The sequence below is a fragment of the Salvelinus fontinalis genome, chromosome 8 (assembly GCF_029448725.1).
Source record: "Salvelinus fontinalis isolate EN_2023a chromosome 8, ASM2944872v1, whole genome shotgun sequence".
Classification (NCBI taxonomy): Eukaryota; Metazoa; Chordata; class Actinopteri; order Salmoniformes; family Salmonidae; genus Salvelinus; species Salvelinus fontinalis.
Genome location: NC_074672.1, coordinates 25,173,865 through 25,195,156, shown reverse-complemented (window position 1 = coordinate 25,195,156; position 21,292 = coordinate 25,173,865). Strand labels below are relative to the sequence as shown.

The 21,292-nt window shown below is 43.9% G+C and overlaps 1 protein-coding gene and 1 pseudogene across 1 annotated transcript; one reads left to right on the top strand and one right to left on the bottom strand.

The window, feature by feature from the left end:
- Positions 1–568: 568 nt before the first annotated feature.
- On the top strand, positions 569–7,134 carry LOC129860952 (protein-S-isoprenylcysteine O-methyltransferase-like). The gene is made up of 5 exons (XM_055931920.1): positions 569–1,022; positions 1,461–1,549; positions 1,990–2,159; positions 2,402–2,619; positions 2,964–7,134. Exons 1-5 carry the CDS (start codon positions 807–809, stop codon positions 3,147–3,149), a joined length of 879 nt encoding a protein of 292 aa, XP_055787895.1. The 5' UTR covers positions 569–806; the 3' UTR covers positions 3,150–7,134.
- Positions 7,135–14,321: 7,187 nt separating this feature from the next.
- LOC129861449 (RING finger protein 207-like) lies at positions 14,322–21,253 on the bottom strand (annotated as a pseudogene).
- Positions 21,254–21,292: the final 39 nt, after the last annotated feature.

Genomic DNA, 21,292 nt, shown 5'->3' with positions numbered 1-21,292 from the left:
TGTATTTACTTCGCCACAATTGCCTTTTTTTTTTTACTTTACCTCCCGTATCTCACCTCATTTGCTCACATTGTATATAGACTTATTTTTCTACTGTATTATTGACTATGTTTGTTTTACTCCATGTGTAACTCTGTGTTGTTGTATGTGTCAAACTGCTTTGCTTTGTCTTGGCCAGGTCGCAATTGTAAATGAGAACTTGTTCTCAACTTGCCTACCTGTTTAAAAAAGGTGAAATAAATAAAAATAAATGATGTGCCTCTGGGTTTAGAAACTCTATGGCGCTATTGATTCTTCACATATGAACGAATGGTGTCACGTGATCAAGGGCTTTGTCCTTTCATATATGCAGTCATTGCTCTGGTCTATGTCCTCTGCTAAACGGTTGCAAAAGTGATGTCTGGTCAAACATTTCTTGCTGTCCTTCAAGAAGTAAACTTTGATTATATGGCTTTAAAGCGCCATCTACAGCCAATAAATAGTAAAAGGTCCTCTCACGTCACGTATATAGGCGTTCCAGGTAGGTAGTCTTTATTAGAGTCGCGCTGCGAAGTTGATCACATTTCACAACGCCTGTAGAAATGTTTAACGTGTCAGGAACAACATAAATAGAATAAAGCAATCTTCTCAGGTGTGCTCAGAAGATTGCTGCCATATTGATGTGATTCCTGCTGAGTGTGTGTGATGATGAAGTGATTATATGTATCTGCACAGCGTGACCACCTGGAACGCAGCCAAGATTAGTGAGTAAATTTTGTAATTGTGGAAGTCTCGCGAGAGCCCATAGGGAGTAACGGTACTTCATCATGGCAGGCAAGTTGGTTTTAGAGGGGAAAATAAGTATTATAAGCTTGCTTTTAGGACTGGGTGTTGTTATAATTCCCCTTATTAGAACATTCGCTGGACATCTTGACTGGGTATTCGACTATCTCACTGGAGTGAGGGGGAAAATAGCTATTGCTGTGTACATCGCTGTTATCAATGGCTTCTTGCTTATCATATACAAGGGACCTCTATATAAGGTAAGCAAGCTAACTAACGTCTGAAAGAAGATGGATAGCTATAACGTTAACTAAGCTCCTTAGATAGCTAGCCATCTTGATTTCTATTTTATTTGCCCATTAGCCAAAACGGCAGCCCTATGGCTAGGCTTTAGCTATCTAAAGTATTGGTATATTTTCATTGCCCCTCTTCTTCCTGACAATATGTTTTGCTAGCTAGTTAATCCTATTATCTGAATTGGATTGAGACAGCTGTCAGCTTGATTGGCTAAAGATAGAGCCCTAAACTGTAAATTAGATAACACTATTGAAGTTAGACAGATATGCTATCCCTAAGAGCATGTTATTGTGTTAGCTATTGATTTGGAGCCAACTTTCTACTTGCATAGTTAGATAACTAGATAATTTTAACAAATTGAAGGTAGAAATGTTTCCTATGCATACTCTTCTTTCTCCCAGGTTGCTGTGCGAGCCTGCTTCCTTGGCTTTACTTTTGGGTGTGGCTTGATTATAAGCTTTTCCCAAACCACATGGACACACTTTGGCTGGTAAGCATCCAACAACTTCTTGCAAAAAGTTTCTTAAACAGAACGAAACGGGAAAGTACCTACCTACCTGTTTGTCCAATAAAAACTCTAGTTTTGCTCTGTTTGGTTCTTAAACGGTTTCCGTAATGAATAAACTTTTGTACATGCTCTCTCACACACGCTCTCTGGGTTTGTTCAATATTACAGGTGACTGCCGACTGACAGATCTACAAAGAACCTTGTATCATAAATAACAACTTATTATTATTTGTAGATCAGTCAGTCAATTTACCCATGATACATTAGGGTTTTGATCCTCTCGGACGCTGCCTCTTTTTCTCTCTCTCATGTACATATATACATATATACACACACACAGTACACACAGTACACACACAATACTACCGTTGTTAGTTCGGTACCTGTTATGCATAGTTCTCAGTCAATGCATATCTTTGCAGGTACATGTGCTCCTTGTCTTTCTTCCACTACTCCGAGTACCTGGTGACAGCCATCATTAACCCCCGCAGCCTGTCTCTGGACTCATTCCTTCTCAACCACAGTGTAGAGTACACCGTGGCTGCTGTGTCCTCATGGGTGGAGTTCACCATAGAGAAGCTCACTGTCCCAGGTCTGTCCTCCATACCACACTTGGGCTCAATGGCCATGTTCCAGCCTGACGACATTGCTTGCGTTGCATTGCATCAACCAATGATTGTGTGCCACGTCATCAATTGCAGTCGGGCAGGCTTCTGCGTTTCAGTCAGCCTGGAATGCAGCCAATAACTTTTCAATGTCTCAGTTGAAATGGGCATGACATGTTGTCACAGTAGGAGTTAATTGTCTTAATAGGCTGTACATTTTATGTCTCAGAGCTGAAGCAGCTGAGCTGGCTCAGCCTGGTGGGCCTGGTGATGGTGCTGTGTGGGGACTTCCTGCGTAAGTCTGCCATGCTGACGGCCGGCTCCAACTTCAACCACATCGTCCAGAACGAGAAGGCTCAGAGCCACGTGCTGGTCACGGATGGGGTCTACGCCTTCTTCAGACACCCCTCCTACGTGGGATGGTTCTACTGGAGCATTGGCACACAGGTACCAGCCTATTCTGTCAATAGCTAAGGAAACTCTTGAATGGCAAGGCACGGTTTGCAAAATTCTGGAGATGTTCCCAAAATGTCCAGATTTTTCAGAAATCTCGGTAGAAATATTCCTGGAAATAGAAAATCTGGAATCCTCCAACTGCGATTTCTGGAAATCCTTGCAGTCTTGGGAAAGTTACCAGACTATTGCAACCCTTGTCACAGCAATATTAGCATGCAGGCTAATACACAAGCTAAACTCTGTTCCCTTTTAAGAATCCAGACATGTTTGTTTCTTAAACATGTTCCAGTCAAGCCCACTACGCTGATTTCACTTTTCTATGTCCAATGTTCCAGGTGATGCTGTGCAACCCTGTCTGCATCGCGGGCTATACCATGGCAAGCTGGCGCTTCTTCCGTGAACGGATCGAGGAGGAGGAGCTTTCTCTCATCCATTTCTTTGCAGAGGACTACCTGGAGTACAAAAAGAAGGTGGGCACCGGCCTGCCGTTTATTTCAGGCATCCGCATCAACAGCTCCTAGGTGTGAGAGATGGAGTCCTGGATGTATGAAAATGGCAGACAGACAGACAGGCACTGTGAGGGGCAGCCCTGGTCAGTGTACTGTGGATTAGCCCCTGTGGTTGCCCGCCCTGGGGTCCTTAGAGCTCACAGAGACTGACATCTATGAGTGTTGTGAAGGGCTCCCATCCCCATACCACCCCCAAGGCCTGGGTAGACTCACTCAAAAAGAAACCACCCCCCCCATATATTCAACCACCTCTGTTCTCTCTTGTTTGGTTAAATTGACTACTATAGACATGAGTTTGTATTTTTCTTTAATCTCCAATGTTCTGAAGAAGGCTCCCTTTTCTGTTTTTTTCCTTAGAGAGGAGTTGAGTATCTTAAGGCCAGGCACCACACCCTAATAGGGTATCCCCCCCCCCCCCCCCCACTTAATCATATTACAATCAACTTTTACCAGTTGAATGTGGACACAGTATTATATTTTTGTCTTTTTCTGAAACATTGTATAAAAATATGCAAATTAGGTTATACCATTAAATATTTGCATATAACACAAACCAATTTTTCTGGACACTGGATGAAGTAAAAATCAACCTAAATATTTTGTTAACACTCTAGGACTGAACTTTCACATATCTGATTGTGTCATAAACATATCAACAATTCCCTATGTATAAGTCTGGAGAATACATCTAAAGATAACCACAGAAAATAAGTTGGCGTTTGGGAAGAGTGTGATTTTTCAGGAAATGGCAGTAAGACGAGGACTGAATTGAGACTACCAAACACCCATTTACACCCAATCACTAACAATAAACTAACAAGAATATTTTTATAAACCTTTGGATATTTTTTACTTTTTGAAAATCCAAAAATTTATTGACAAATACCCCCCCCCCCAAACTCTAAATTGCTAGGTTTGTGCAACACTTTAGCCTGTGGTGTCTGGCCTTAAGTGGCTGCTGAATTGAGTTTAGCTTTGGTTACTGAGTCAGAAGTGCTGTAATGAGCCTGGTTGAGTTTCTGCTATTCCTTGTTTGTCTGTCATATCACAGAGTCATCAATATTAGGCCTCAGCGTTGACATCAGAATGGTTTTACACAATATTTGGGATGCACACAGGGTTCTAAAGTGTGACCCAATTTGGTTGAATATGCAACAAAATATTTTGCTGTGCGAACTGCAGTTTTAATTTGGGAGTACCAGTACGGGGAAAAAATGTCAATTTTTATAACAATCTGTTGTCATGATAAGGCTTCGCTGTTTTCTGGGTGCAGATTCGTTAGCGTCATGCTTGCACCTTTACTACAGCAAAAATGGCTTGGTTCTAATACAAACAGTTTAAAAAATCTGACCCATATCAGAGATACTTTTGAGATGGGGAAACTCCATTGGAATCGTATTGTCGCTGGGTCATTCTGGGACAAGGACATTTCTAAAATTTCAGGTTGTGCACTTAATGTTTTAAAGTTTGGAGCACCAGTTTTACCCATAATTTTTTTATGTAGAGCCCTGGATGCTTAATTTATCAGCCCTCATACATGCATTACATGACCAAAAGTATGTGGACACCTGCTTGTCGAACATCTCATTCAAAATCATGAGCATTAATATGGAGTTGGTCTCCCTTTTGCTGCTATAACAGCCTCCACTCTTCTGAGGAAGGCTTTCCACTAGATGCTGGAACATTGCTGTGGGGATTTGCTTTCATTCAGCCACAAGCATTAGTGAGGTTGGGCTATTAAGCCTGGATTGCAGTCGGCGTTCCAATTCATCCCAAACGTGTTCGATGGGGTTGAGGTCAGGGCTCTGCAGGCCAGTCAAGTTCTTGCATACTGATCCCCACAAACCACTTCTATATGGACCTCGCTTTGTGCATGGGGGTGTTGTCATTCTGAAACAGGAAAGGGCCTTCCCCAAACTGTTGCCACAAAGTACAGAATCGTCTAGAATGTCATTGTACTGTATGCTGTAGCGTAAAGATTTCCCTTCAGGGGAAAGGGGCCTTGCCCGAACCATTATTCCTCCTCCGCCAAACTTTACAGTTTCCTGGCATTCGCCAAACCCAGATTTGGATGTCGGACTGCCAGATGGTAAAGCATGGTTCATCACTCCAGAGAATGCATTTCCACTGCTGCAATGGCGGCGAGCTTTACACCACTCCAGCCGTCACTTGGCATTGCGCATGGTGGTCTTAGGCTTGTCTGCGGCTACTCAGCCATTGAAACCCATTTCATAAAGCTCCCGACGAACAGTTATTGTGCTGACGTTGCTTCCAGAGGCAGTTTGGTACTCGGTAGTGAGTGTTGCAACCCGAGAAACAGGCCATTTTTTAAAATGTATTTTTAAAAATGTTCAGTACTCAGCGGTCCTGTTTTGTGAGCTTGTGTGGCCTACCACGTCGCGGTTGAGCCATTGTTGCTCCTAGACATTTCCACTTCACAATAACCTCACTTATTTTTGACCGGGGTACCTCTAGCGGGGCAGACATTTTATGAACTGACTTGTTGTAAAGGTGGCATCCTATGATGGTGCCACATTGAAAGTCACTGAGCTCTTCAGTAAGGCCATTCTACTGCCAATGTTTGTCTATGGAGATTGCTTGGCGGTGTGCTCGATTTAAAAAAATAAAATAAAAAAATAATAATAAAAAAAATAAAAAAAAATAACTGTCAGCAATGGGTGTGGCTGAATCAACTAATTTGAAGAGGTGTCCACATACATTTGTGTGTGTGTGTGTATGTATGTATATATATATGTATATGTATATGTATATATATATATATATATAATATGTGTGTGTTCTGTCCCAGTAAGAAACATTTATTTCTGAGTGACTTTGTTATACATTTACAAAAATGCCCGAAAGTTACGGAAATGGGGTCCCTTGCAACATGGTTAATTCGCTCTTTTATAAATTATAAGAAAAAGGCCTTTTGATGAATGTTAAAGTTATTAAAATAATGTATGCTATGAAGAAAAAAATACTGGTTTTAGTTATCAGCCCAGACTTTCTATATTGATTTATCCTTACACAAAATAATGATTTATTTTAAATTCACATCCCATGTTCACTCAGGATCAAAAGGCTGTACAATCACTAATATTTTGCTAATTTGACAACCTGGGCAAGTTGCAGCCTGGTTCTCTGATTCTTCCAATCGGTACAGCGTATGAAGTCAGAAATGTCTACTTTGTAAATTATGAAAACATATTGAACACTGACAATCCATTCACTGTTCTATTCCAGTCTGCTGTAAGTCTGAACATTGTTCCTGGGTATATAGACTATGAATCAGGGGTGTTGTTTCTTCCATAAGGTTTTAACTATAGGGGCACCCACATGGTACAGTCATCTTTAAAATGCACTCAAAGACGGTCTCTCTTTCAACCACCACTTGATCATCACCACCTGTAATTTATTTGTATTGAAACCAACCAATAGATGCATTCCTATGGCTAAGGGGTTTAGAGGAAAGGTCGTCTCCTTTGCGATAAGCTCAACCCAGCATTGCTTCCTCCTGAACTACCGCTTGTCTCAGGTGAAAGGTTGCCTCTGCCCTCTGTATGCCCAGACTGTATGGAGAGTGTGTGATTGAAAGAGAATTCCTGAAATTAGAAGAGTCGAGCACTCTAACTGTATGTTGCACAAGACAAGTGTGTGTGTGTTAGAGTTTCTGAAATGAGGACAGTCAAGAGCACTGTGTATTAGAAGAATAAAGATGAAGATTATCTGTAGATTCAATAATATAAGAGCACATTGTTGGCTGCAGACATACAACTGTTTACTGCTCCAAGCATGATCCAGCTGAGCTGAACATGGAAAAAGCCAGTTGTTGCACTACAGTATAACAATACTACAGTTTATTACAGGTAATGTAAATGTATCATGCAGAGAGAATACTTCTCTCTCTTGGCTGATTACTTTTATTCACTTGACTGAAATGTTCTGAATTGATTGAACAACAGTGTCCTGTGAAATAAAATTTATCCTAAGAAAATTGTCTTCCTTTCATTGTTTTATTTCATGGGTTTGCTACTGTAGTTCTAATATGGGTAATGTTAGAAACATGTAAATGTTATATTCAATATAATTTACATAAGGTATGGGTGAGCACATTGAAGTCTCATGACCCCATCCAGTTGCTTCGGGAGACATCTTCCAAATCTCTTGTGTTCTTCTGCTTCCCTGGCCAGTAGATTCTTGTTCTTGAGGGCAGCATTGTCAAAGGTTGCTGAGAGTGTGGTTATCATCTGGTACAGGTCAGGTCATTTCTGTTGAGCATAAAGGTTGAGGTTTAACAAAGAAGTTAGTTCTCACTCAAATCAATGATCAGTTCTTCCAAGTTATTAAGTAATCTAGCTAGCTTACATCTGTGTTGTTAAAATGGTTTGTTTAGTATCTGTGGCCATAGTGAGGTCTTCAGGATGTCCTCTGTACGGTAATCTTTCAGCTCCTTAGGCTCTTTCAGTCTATGGGAACATTGAATAGAGAATACTTCATGGAACACCTTGTCTTACACAGTCACCATGATAGAAACAAACATTTCAAATTGTACATTTGCCAGAGTAACTTGTTAGTCAAAATAATGTTGTAGTTTGATATGTACAGTAGTTAGTGGCTTGGTTCCAGTACCTGGGTTCAAGGCGTTCCTTCACCTTACATTTACATTACATTTAAGTCATTTAGCAGACGCTCTTATCCAGAGCGACTTACAAATTGGTGCATTCACCTTATGACATCCAGTGGAACAGCCACTTTACAATAGTGCATCAAGATCTTTTAAAGGGGGGGGGGGGGGGGGGGTCAGAAGGATTGCTTTATCCTATCCTAGGTATTCCTTAAAGAGGTGGGGTTTCAGGTGTCTCCGAAAGGTGGTGATTGACTCCGCTGTCCTGGCGTCGTGAGGGAGTTTGTTCCACCATTGGGGGGCCAGAGCAGCGAACAGTTTTGACTGGGCTGAGCGGGAACTGTACTTCCTCAGTGGTAGGGAGGCGAGCAGGCCAGAGGTGGGTGAACGCAGTGCCCTTGATTGGGTGTAGGGCCTGATCAGAGCCTGGAGGTACTGAGGTGCCGTTCCCCTCACAGCTCCGTAGGCAAGCACCATGGTCTTGTAGCGGATGCGAGCTTCAACTGGAAGCCAGTGGAGAGAGCGGAGGAACGGGGTGACGTGAGAGAACTTGGGAAGGTTGAACACCAGACGGGCTGCGGCGTTCTGGATGAGTTGTAGGGGTTTAATGGCACAGGCAGGGAGCCCAGCCAACAGCGAGTTGCAGTAATCCAGACGGGAGATGACAAGTGCCTGGATTAGGACCTGCGCCGCTTCCTGTGTGAGGCAGGGTCGTACTCTGTGGATGTTGTAGAGCATGAACCTACAGGAACGGGCCACCGCCTTGATGTTAGTTGAGAACGACAGGATCACGCCAAGGTTCTTAGCGCTCTGGGAGGAGGACACAATGGAGTTGTCAACCGTGATGGCGAGATCATGGAATGGGCAGTCCTTCCCCGGGAGGAAGAGCAGCTCCGTCTTGCCGAGGTTCAGCTTGAGGTGGTGATCCGTCATCCACACTGATATGTCTGCCAGACATGCAGAGATGCGATTCGCCACCTGGTCATCAGAAGGGGGAAAGGAGAAGATTAATTGTGTGTCGTCTGCATAGAAATGATAGGAGAGACCATGTGAGGTTATGACAGAGCCAAGTGACTTGGTGTATAGCGAGAATAGGAGAGGGCCTAGAACAGAGCCCTGGGGGACACCAGTGGTAAGAGCGCGTGGTGAGGAGACAGATTCCCGCCACGCCACCTGGTAGGAGCGACCTGTCAGGTAGGACGCAATCCAAGCGTGGGCCGCGCCGGAGATGCCCAACTCGGAGAGGGTGGAGAGGAGGATCTGATGGTTCACAGTGTCGAAGGCAGCCGATAGGTCTAGAAGGATGAGAGCAGAGGAGAGAGAGTTAGCTTTAGCAGTGCGGAGCGCCTCCGTGATACAGAGAAGAGCAGTCTCAGTTGAATGACTAGTCTTGAAACCTGACTGATTTGGATCAAGAAGGTCATTCTGAGAGAGATAGCAGGAGAGCTGGCCAAGGACGGCACGTTCAAGAGTTTTGGAGAGAAAAGAAAGAAGGGATACTGGTCTGTAGTTGTTGACATCGGAGGGATCGAGTGTAGGTTTTTTCAGAAGGGGTGCAATTCTCGCTCTCTTGAAGACGGAAGGGACGTAGCCAGCGGTCAGGGATGAGTTGATGAGCGAGGTGAGGTAAGGGACAAGGTCTCCGGAAATGGTCTGGAGAAGAGAGGAGGGGATAATCATGGCCTCTAAACCTTCAAGCTGCATACTGGATCCTATTCCTACTAAACTGCTGAAGGAGCTGCTTCCTGTGCTTGGCCCTCCTATGTTGAACATAATAAACAGCTCTCTATCCACCGGATGTGTACCAAACTCACTAAAGGTGGCAGTGATAAAGCCTCTCTTGAAAAAGCCAAACCTTGACCCGGAAAATATAAAAAAACTATCGGCCTATATCGAATCTTCCATTCCTCTCAAAAATTTTAGAAAAAGCTGTTGCGCAGCAACTCACTGCCTTTCTGAAGACAAACAATGTATACGAAATGCTTCAGTCTGGTTTTAGACCCCATCATAGCACTGAGACTTGTGAAGGTGGTAAATGACCTTTTAATGGCGTCAGACCGAGGCTCTGCATCTGTCCTCGTGCTACTAGACCTTAGTGCTGCCTTTGACACCATCGATCACCACATTCTTTTGGAGAGACTGGAAACCCAAATTGGTCTACACGGACAAGTTCTGGCCTGGTTTAGATCTTACCTGTCGGAAAGATATCAGTTTGTCTCTGTGAATGGTCTGTCCTCTGACAAATCAACTGTACATTTCGGTGTTCCTCAAGGTTCCGTTTTAGGACCACTATTGTTTTCACTATATATTTTATCTCTTGGGGATGTTATTCGAAAACATAATGTTAACTTTCACTGCTATGCGGATGACACACAGCTGTACATTTCAATGAAACATGGTGAAGCCCCAAAATTGCCCTCGCTAGAAGCCTGTGTTTCAGACATAAGGAAGTGGGTGGCTGAAAACTTTCTACTTTTAAACTCGGACAAAACAGAGATGCTTGTTCTAGGTCCCAAGAAACAAAGAGATCTTCTGTTAAATCTGACAATTCATCTTGATGGTTGTAAAGTCGTCTCAAATAAAACTGTGAAGGACCTCGGCGTTACTCTTGACCCTGATCTCTCTTTTGACGAACATATCAAGACTGTTTCAAGGACAGCTTTTTTCCATCTACGTAACATTGCAAAAATCAGAAATTTTCTGTCCAAAAATGATGCAGAAAAATTTATCCATGCATTTGTTACTTCTAGGTTAGACTACTGCAATGCTCTACTTTCCGGCTACCCGGATAAAGCACTAAATAAACTTCAGTTAGTGCTAAATACGGCTGCTAGAATCCTGACTAGAACCAAGAAATTTGATCATATTACTCCAGTGCTAGCTTCCCTACACTGGCTTCCCGTTAAGGCAAGGGCTGATTTCAAGGTTTTACTGTTAACCTATAAAGCGTTACATGGGCTTGCTCCTACCTATCTTTCCGAGTTGGTCCTGCCGTACATACCTACACGTACGCTACGGTCACAAGACGCAGGCCTCCTAATTGTCCCTAAAATTTCTAAGCAAACAGCTGGAGGCAGGGCTTTCTCCTATAGATCTCCATTTTTATGGAACAGTCTGCCTACCCATGTGAGAGACGCAGACTCGGTCTCAACCTTTAAGTCTTTACTGAAGACTTATCTCTTCAGTAGGTCATATGATTGAGTGTAGTCTGGCCCAGGAGTGTGAAGGTGAACGGAAAGGCTCTGGAGCAACGAACCGCCCTTGCTGTCTCTCCAGGGCCGGTTCCCCTCTCTCCACTGGGATTCTCTGCCTCTAACCCTGTTACTGGGGCTGAGTCACTGGCTTGCTGGTGCTCTTTCATGCCGTCCCTAGGAGGGGTGCGTCACTTGAGTGGGTTGAGTTACTGACCTGTCTGAACTTCCTGTCTGGGTTGGCGCCCCCCCTTGGTTGTGCTGTGGTGGAGACCTTTGTGGGCTATACTCGGCCTTGTCTCAGGATTGTAAGTTGGTGGTTGAGGATATCCCTCTAGTGGTGTGGGGGCTGTGCTTTGGCAGAGTGGGTGGGGTTATATCCTTCCTGTTTGGCCCTGTCCGGGGGTTTCTTCGGATGGGGCCACAGTGTCTCCTGACCGCTCCTGTCTCAGCCTCCAGTATTTATGCTGCAGTAGTTTATGTGTCGGGGGGCTAGGGTCAGTTGGTTATACCTGGAGTACTTCTCCTGTCTTATCCAGTGTCCTGTGTGAATTTAAGTATGCTCTCTCTAATTCTCTCGTTCTCTCTTTCTCTCTGAGAACCTGAGCCCTAGGACCATACGTCAGGACTACCGGGCATGCTGACACCTTGCTGTCCCCAGTCCGCCCGGCCTTGCTGCTATTCCAGTTTCAACTGTTTCTGCCTGCGGTTACGAAACCCCTACCTGTCCCAGACCTGCTGTTTTCAACTCTTAATGATCGGCTATGAAAAGCCAACTGAGATTTATTCCTGATTATTATTTGACCATGCTTGTCATTTATGAACATTTTGAAAATCTTGGCTCTCTCTAATTTTCTCCTTCTCTCTTTCTCTCGGAGGACCTGAGCCCTAGGACCATACGTCGGGACTACCGGCCGTGGTGACTCCTTGCTGCCCCCAGTCCGCCTGGCCTTGCTGCTATTCCAGTTTCAACTCTTCTGCCTGCGGTTATGGAACCCCTACCTGTCCCAGACCTGCTGTTTTCAACTCTTAATGATCGGCTATGAAAAGCCAACTGAGATTTATTCCTGATTATTATTTGACCATGCTTGTCATTTATGAACATTTTGAAAATCTTGGCTCTCTCTAATTTTCTCCTTCTCTCTTTCTTTCTCTCGGAGGACCTGGGCCCTAGGACCATGCGTCGGGACTGCCGCCCGTGGTGACTCCTTGCTGTCCCCAGTCCGCCTGGCCTTGCTGCTATTCCAGTTTCAGCTGTTCTGCCTGCGGTTATGGAACCGCCACCTGTCCCAGACCTGTTGTTTTTCAACTCTTAATGATCAGCTATGAAAAGCCAACTGAAAATTATTCATGATTATTATTTGACCATGCTTGTCACTTATGAACATTTTTGAACATCTTGGCATAGTTCTGTTATAATCTCCACCCGACACAGCCGGGTGGAGGACTGGCCACCCCTCATAGCCTGGTTCCTCTCTAGGTTTCTTCCTAGGTTTTGGCCTTTCTAGGGAGTTTTTCCTAGCCACCGTGCTTCTACACCTGCATTCTAGCTGTTTGGGGTTTTAGGCTGGGTTTCTGTACAGCACTTCGAGATATTATCTGATGTACGAAGGGCTATATAAAATAAAATTGATTGATTGATTGATTGATTGATTGATTGATAGGGTCAAGCGGGCAGGTTGTTGGGCGGCCGGCCGTCACAAGACGCGAGATTTCATCTGGAGAGAGAGGGGAGAAAGAGGTCAGAGCACAGGGTAGGGCAGTGTGAGCAGAACCAGCGATGTCGTTTGACTTAGCAAACGAGGATCGGATGTCGTCGACCTTCTTTTCAAAATGGTTGACGAAGTCATCTGCAGAGAGGGAGGAGGGGGGGGGGGGGAGGAGGATTCAGGAGGGAGGAGAATGTGGCAAAGAGATTCCTAGGGTTAGAGGCAGATGCTTGGAATTTAGAGTGGTAGAAAGTGGCTTTAGCAGCAGAGACAGAAGAGGAAAATGTAGAGAGGAGGGAGTGAAAGGATGCCAGGTCCGCAGGGAGGCGAGTTTTCCTTCATTTCCGCTCGGCTGCCCGGAGCCCTGTTCTGTGAGCTCGCAATGAGTCGTCGAGCCACGGAGCGGGAGGGGAGGACCGAGCCGGCCTGGAGGATAGGGGACATAGAGAGTCAAAGGATGCAGAAAGGGAGGAGAGGAGGGTTGAGGAGGCAGAATCAGGAGATAGGTTGGAGAAGGTTTGAGCAGAGGGGAGAGATGATAGGATGGAAGAGGAGAGAGTAGCGGGGGAGAGAGAGCGAAGGTTGGGACGGCGCGATACCATCCGAGTAGGGGCAGTGTGGGAAGTGTTGGATGAGAGCGAGAGGGAAAAGGATACAAGGTAGTGGTCGGAGACTTGGAGGGGAGTTGCAATGTGGTTAGTGGAAGAACAGCATCTAGTAAAGATGAGGTCAAGCGTATTGCCTGCCTTGTGAGTAGGGGGGGAAGGTGAGAGGGTGAGGTCAAAAGAGGAGAGGAGTGGAAAGAAGGAGGCAGAGAGGAATGAGTCAAAGGTAGACGTGGGGAGGTTCAAGTCGCCCAGAACTGTGAGAGGTGAGCCGTCCTCAGGAAAGGAGCTTATCAAGGCATCAAGCTCATTGATGAACTCTCCGAGGGAACCTGGAGGGCGATAAATGATAAGGATGTTAAGCTTGAAAGGGCTGGTAACTGTGACAGCATGGAATTCAAAGGAGGCGATAGACAGATGGGTAAGGGGAGAAAGAGAGAATGACCACTTGGGAGAGATGAGGATCCCGGTGCCACCACCCCGCTGACCAGCTGCTCTCGGGGTGTGCGAGAACACGTGGGCGGACGAAGAGAGAGCAGTAGGAGTAGCAGTGATATCTGTGGTGATCCATGTTTCCGTCAGTGCCAAGAAGTCGAGGGACTGGAGGGAGGCATAGGCTGAGATGAACTCTGCCTTGTTGGCCGCAGATCGGCAGTTCCAGAGGCAGATCGGCAGTTCCAGAGGCTACCGGAGACCTGGAACACCTTGGCGATGGATTGGATGTAGGGGCCGATTTGCCTGGCGATGGTGGTCAGGTATCTGTTCTCTTCTTTAGCTGCGTCAGATCATGAAGCTGGGCAGAAAACAGAATGGACACATGCAGTATATAAAACACCAACTTCATATCTATCTCACATCTAACAGAATAAGAAAACCCCTTTTACCTTCATAGATGTTCTGTTCATTTGCAACCCTCAAAGATATCCTCCCAGACTTAGGGGAAGGATAACAAGATGGAGATGAGCCTTAAAAGGAGAGCTGGGTTACATTTATAAACAGTGTTGTCTGAATACTTTTTCAGAATCCTCATTGCTTTGGTGATTCCCACCTCCTCAAACAGCCCTCATGAGTTCCACTGCAGAGTACTCGTGGGAGATATGGCTGTACGGAGGTATCCAGGATGTTTTCCATAGTGTCTGTCTTGATGAGGGAGGGGTGCTTGGTCAGATCCCTGTGGGTCTCCTGCACCTGGTCCTTCAGCTGCTGAATGGATGTCTGCAGCGTCTAAGGAAAACACCGGAAGGTTTTTTTTTGGGGGGGGGGGGGCTACAGGACCGTAGAGGAGTCAGGGTAGTGCCTTCATAGAAATCAATAAACCAGGCACCTCTGAACGTCAGATCTTTTCATGACACATTTCAAATACACATACAAAAACACTGTGATTGGCTGTGAAAGCCCTCAGTAATGTTGTAACAATGGGTATCAGAGTTGTACAGTAACTTTAAAATGTTGTAGAAGCTCACTCACCCTGTAGCTGTTCTCATAGTTGCGGCAGTGCTCAGTAAATGGGGTCTCCCCAACCTTTACCAGGAGGACCTTGGTGATGATATAGCGGTGGGCTTCGGCACCACGGATGAACCCAGGGACATGTCACTGATGGGAGGGGAGTGGCAGGGACAGGGATGACTGCAGGCTGAGGAGACAGAAGGACATTTACACAATAAATAAATATCTTGACATAACATTTTACACAACAGGTAGGGGTGTCCTCATATTACGCTGGCTATTTCAGAACATGACGAGCATATTTGGAAAGTATAAGCATACTGTCTTGAATGTTGAGGTTTCACTCATTGGGAACATCAATAACATGCTGATTACATTTTACCCTTGAGCGTGTAGGTCTGCACAATTTCCATATGGTAGGGGTGAAATATGACTCACAGTCCGCTGGGATTGCCCAAACTCAATCCCGACACTCCCAGCAATGGACACAGAGCGTCTTTGGCCCAGCAGTAACAGAGACTCAAGGCAATAAGCAAACTCGGACCGATACTCTGTGTTGATCTAAACCAGAAACATAGAAGAAGACACATGGGATGTATATTTGGGATGTGACATGAGCAAACATCAGTTGAGGAGGCAAGATGACCGGAGAGAGGGACTTAATACTGCTATTCTGAGCTAGTCTCAGTCTGTGTGGCAGTTAGTCAATCTTCTTTAGTCGCTGGATAACAGATATCAAAGTCAAATAAATTTGCTTAAAGACTGTATTCATAGTTGCTAGTATTCCATTTAATGTTTTGGTTTGTGCCCTTCTGGATTCATAGAACCAGATTGGGCATTATTCATCATACTACACTCTACTTACATAGCAAGGTGGAAGAGAACATTGGCTTGAGTTGATTATATTACACCTGCTCAAGATGGAACATCAATTAGGATTACAAATACAGTTGGGCACGGTGAATAAGAACATTGTAAAAATAGGCAACATGTATCACTACTCCAGGATAAACAGGCATACCATAGACAGGACATTACCTGGAGAGTGGGTAAGAGTGCAGCCAGATGAGACAGCTGTTCTCATTTGCTACTGGGTTGAAAGTGGTGCCAGGCAAGCCTGATGTAGCTAGTCCTGACACATTATTATTCATTTGGCTTTAATCTATATTGGTCTGCTGCCATGGACACCTTAATCCCCCAGTAGGATCTATATATACATGTGGAACAGGATACATATTAGGCAGGCATTAGACAAGCCATTAGGTGTTCAATATCTCTTGGTATTGAACACTCTAATGAATTCTCAAAGCAGGAAGACTTGTGCACCCGAATGTAACACTATTTCCTATATAGTGCGCTACTTCTGGTTTAAAGTAGTTCACTATAAAGGGAATGGTGGCCAATATGCATCCCAAATGTGGTGGCATTTGGGATGCATATTGTCTGTCTGTGGTAAGACTTCCTTCTTCGAGAGTTAATTGAGTTTACAGCCATTGAGGCTGAATCTGTGTGCGCTCGGTTCGGAAGGCCCATTCAAACAATAACAGGTTAACAGTTTCTCTGAGCATAGGCTATTCATTAGGGCTACATGATAAACATGATTTTCAAGCAAGGTAGCATGAAGAAAAATGTATTCTCACCTTTGCGCTGCTCTTTGTTTTTGTCGTCTAGAATGTCATTTGTTTTCGTTCTGACAGTTTTTCATTCAAAAGAGGACAATATTATCTGGGTCATTTAATTGCATTGCAAATCTCTCAAGATTAAATTAACTGGACTCTAATGAATACTTTCCCAACCAAAACTAATTTACATACATTTATTTTCAGTTTGTAAATAAAAGCACTACTTGAGCATTACAACTGTATCCAGTATAAGTCAATAAAATGTTGCTCTCATGTAATGTTGTGCAAGGTATTGAACCTTCAGCTACTTTACGAGATAGGACATGAAGAGTGACACCTTGTGGTAGAATTTAATACAATTTGGGGAACTGTATAAAAAAACAAAGACAACATTGATTAATTGAGGAAATCGAGGGAAATTGCACAACAGTCTTCCACATTTAACACAACCCCTCTGAATCAGAGAGGTGCGGAGGGCTGCCTTAAACCACGTCCATGTCATCAGCTCCCGGGGAGCAGTTGTTGTTGCGGGTTAAATGCCTTGCTCAAAGGCATAATGGCAGATTTTTTCCACCTTGCTGGCTCGGGGATTCAAACCAGAGACCTTTCGGTTACTGGCTCTTAACCGCTAAGTTAAATGCCACCCCCTGAGTTGAGTTTAATGTTTTCAAAATGGCCGATGACTATGTCAGCTCACCTGCACTTTGTTGAAAATAGTGCTGATTGCGCACTCCTCCTCATCAACATTCTTTTGGACCTCCTCGATCATGGCCTTCAGCAGGATGATGGCCTCTGGCCAACGTCCGGAGCTCCTTCACCGCCTAGGAGTCAGGGGTCACGCCATGAGAAGGCACTAGACAACACCGCACACACACACACACACACACACACACACACACACACACACACACACACACACACACACACACACACACACACACACACACACTCTCTCTCTCCCCACCCAACAAACTAAACTCCACCAAGTTCCTCCACATGTATTGTTGTCTATAGGTATATACAGTGCATTCGGAAAGTATTCAGATCCCTTGACTTTTTCCACATTTTGTTACATTACAGACTTATTCTAAAATAGGTTAAATAAATAAATGTCCTCATCAATCTACACACAATACCCCATAATGACAAAATGAAAACAGGTTTAGACATGTTAGCAAATGTATAACAGATAAAAAAGAGAAATGCCTTATTTACGTAAGTATTCAGACCCTTTGTTATGAGACTCGAAAATGAGCTCAGGTGCATCCTGTTTCCATTGATCATCCTTGAGATATTTTTACAACTTGAATGGAGTCCACCTGTGGTAAATTCAATTGATTGGACATGATTTGGAAAGGCACACACCTGTCTATATAAGGTCCCACAGTTGACAGTGCAAGTCAGAACAGAAACCAAGCCATGAGGTTGAAGGAATTGTCAGTAGAGCTCCGAGCCAGGATTGTGTTGAGGCACAGATCTGGGGAATGGTACCAACAAATATCTGCAGCATTGGTCCCCAAGAACACAGTGGCCTCCATCATTCTTCAATGGAAGAAGTTTGGAACCACCAAGACTCTTCCTAGAGCTGGCCGCCTGGCAACATTGAGCAATCAGGGGAGAAGGATCTTGGTCACTGAGGTGGTGATGGTGACTCTGACAAAGCTCCACAGTTCCTCTGTGGAGATGGAAGAACCTTCCAGAAGGACAACCATCTCTGCAGCACTCCACCAATCTGGCCTTTATGGTAGAGTTGCCAGACGGAAGCCACTCCTCAGTAAAAGGCACATGATAGCCTGCTTGGAGTTTTCCAAACGGCATCTTAAGAACTCAGACCATGAGATCAAAATTCCCTGGTCTGATGAAACCAAGATGAAACTCTTTGGCCTGAATTCCAAGTGTCACATCTGGAGGAAACCTGGCACCATCCCTATGGTGAAGCATGGTGGTGGCAGCATCATGCTGTGGGGATGTTTTTCAGCGGCAGGGACTGGGAGACTAGTCAGGATCGAGGCAAAGATGAACGGAGCAAAGTACAGAGAGAGATCCTTGATGAAAACCTATTCCAGAACGCTCAGGACCTCAGACTGGGGTGAAGGTTCACCTTCCACCAGGACAATGACCCTAAGCACACAGCCAAGACAACGCAGTAGTGGCTTCGGGACAAGTCTCAAATGTCCTTGAGTGGCCCAGCCAGAGCCCGGACTTGAACCCGATCTAACGGCTCTGGAGAGGCCTGAAAATAGCTGTGCAGCGACGCTACCCATCCAACCTGACAGAGCTTGAGAGGTTCTGCAGAGAAGAATTGGAGAAACTCCCCAAATACAGGTGTGCCAAGCTTGTAGCGTTATACCCAAAAGACTTGAGGCTGTAATCGCTGCCAGAGGTGCTTCAACAAAGTACTGAGTAAAGGGTCTGAATACTTATGTAAATGTGATATTTCTGTTTTTTAAATTTGTATTATTTGCAAACATTTCCAAAAAACTGTTTTTGCTTTGTCATTATGTGTAGATTGATGAGGAGGGAAGAAACGATTTAATCCATTTTAGAATAAGGCTGTAACGTAACAAAATATGGAAAAAGTCAAGGTGTCTGAATACTTTCCGAATGAACTGTACAGTGTATATGTGATCGTATACAAATGTAAGCAAGGTTCGAAATGATTATGTTTCAGTCAAATATTGTATTTTTTGGCGCTTCTTGCGGTCAATTTGCAGTTTACAAATGATTTGTTATTATGTTTCGGCTCATCTGCCCAAGATAAAATTGGCCCACGGCTGAATCTAGTTGATGATGCCTGCCCTACAGCAAGATGGAACAAGTAGGAAATAATTAGGAGAATGCACTCACTATGATGGCTTGGTCCAGCCTTTCACAGCTTTGCATATATGCTGTCTCAATATTGCTTAATAGTTGACTATTTAATTATTTAAGTGATAAAATATTAGGGATAGGAGCTGACTGTAACTCACACTTGCATGTCTCTGAAACAGTTGATGGACAGCATGGACTTCTCTGTGGAGAACATGATGTACAGCTAGCTCATCGTAGAGGGCTGTGGGTAGACAGACAAACAGTCACGATCAGACATACATACAGACATTACAATGTAATCTCAGAGAAGAGAGAATTTGAGTTTGAGAGCCTTGGATTTCACCAACATTTTCACCAACATTTTCTGTGCACCTGCTAGTTTATCCATAAAATATATCTAGCTGTTTTTAAAGGGGTACGTAACACTTTAAGATTGAAGAAGATTGTAGTTTTAACACACCACATGTTTTGTGGGCCCCATCGTGCGATTGGCAAGGGAGACAATGTCGTGGCAGGAGATTATCTTGTTCTTGTGGGTTGTTTCCCTGCAAGCTCCACACAGCGGCTGGCTACAAGAGTGTGCAAAGCTGTCATCAAGGCAAAGGGTGGCTACTTTGAAGAATCTCAAATGTAAAATATATTTTGATTTGTTTAACACTTTTTTGGTTACTACACTACTGGTACTGTAGTATCACACTGAATTCTGATTACACGGTAATGTCAACGATAAGCATATCAACAAACAACACTGCATATTGCTTTACACCAGTGTGATTTCCCATGTCATTAACTGAATTAATCTCATAAACGAACATGTTACTTAGAGCATATTTTCAGTGTTTTAAGGGGAGCTAGAGAATTGACTAGACTTGTCCCACACTTAATAAGGTCCACTGTAGCCTCTCACCCTCTCACTCTTACAAAAGATAACCTCCAATGAATACTTGTACAAGCTGTCAACAATTATATCAGTTCAGACATGGCTAGACTGTCACAGGCATAGTCGTCAGCAAGTTGAAGTTGGATAACATTGTAAATAATGCATGCAAGAGCATTGTAAATAGAATTCTCACAGTTTACAACCCTTCAACTAGAGCATAAACACTAGGCAACTCATAGAAAACAGAGCACATAGCCTATATGACAGAGCATTTAATATCCTTGTCAGTAAGTTAGTTATGTCATGTTAAGTGTCATGTGATTTATGTTAAATAAACTCATATGCATCCTGGAAATACCACCACAATCTCATCTAAACTAGTTTGCACTGACATTAACATATCCATATCCACAATACTGCAAAATGACAACGACGTTATATAATCCAGTCCTGGAGGTCACATCAATGAACTTCACCTGAGCCCAGAGGGATCAATCATTCAAATGCCTAGATGCCCAAATTCTCTTTATCTTGTTACTGAAAGTTGCCAGGTTTCTAGGACCACACTGTGCTCAATGCCAGACACTATGAAACAAAGGCAGGATTTTTTTTTTTACCTTGTTGTCTGCCTCCCTGCTCACTATGCCAGAGTTTATTAAGTCACTATTGGCAAGGAGCTATAGCCCAAGAACTGTATTTGTCATTATGAAGGGACCAATCAGAGTAGGGTTATGAGGATGCCATTCTGAAGGGATCAATCAGATAGGAGGGTTATGGCAATGTCATAATAAACAACCTATCAGAGCAGGGTTATGGTAATGTCGTAATCAAGGGATCACCAATTAGGGAGCAGGGTTATGACGACATAGTAATGAAGGGACCAATCAGAGAGCAGCGTAACGAAGAACCAATGAGCGAGCAGGATTATGACGATGACATTATGAAGGACCATTCAAAGAGCAGGGTTTTGACAACGTCATTATGATGGACCTCTGATTCAGAGGGTTTGGGTTAAATGTGGAAGACACATTTCAGTTGAATGCATTCAGTTGTGCTACTGACTAAGTATCCCCTTTCCCAAATAGGTAATTATGGACCAAAAAACAACAACATCCTAAGTGTTTTTCTGTTTATTTTTTGTTTGTATTGTTTTTTGTTACAATTTGTAGAAGGATGTATTGTTTTAACACGTTTGTACTTGTTATCCTTCAAAATATATGGAATTTCAATAAGATATATAAACAATAATGTTAAGCCTTTTAAT

Bases quoted from the DNA above. Each gene is read 5' to 3' on its own strand.
- LOC129860952 (XM_055931920.1), top strand. From the start codon at position 807: ATGGCAGGCAAGTTGGTTTTAGAGGGGAAAATAAGTATTATAAGCTTG. The intron at 1,023-1,460 runs GTAAGCAAGCTA...TCTTTCTCCCAG, and splicing joins ACAAGGGACCTCTATATAAG to GTTGCTGTGCGAGCCTGCTT. The intron at 2,620-2,963 runs GTACCAGCCTAT...CCAATGTTCCAG, and splicing joins ACTGGAGCATTGGCACACAG to GTGATGCTGTGCAACCCTGT.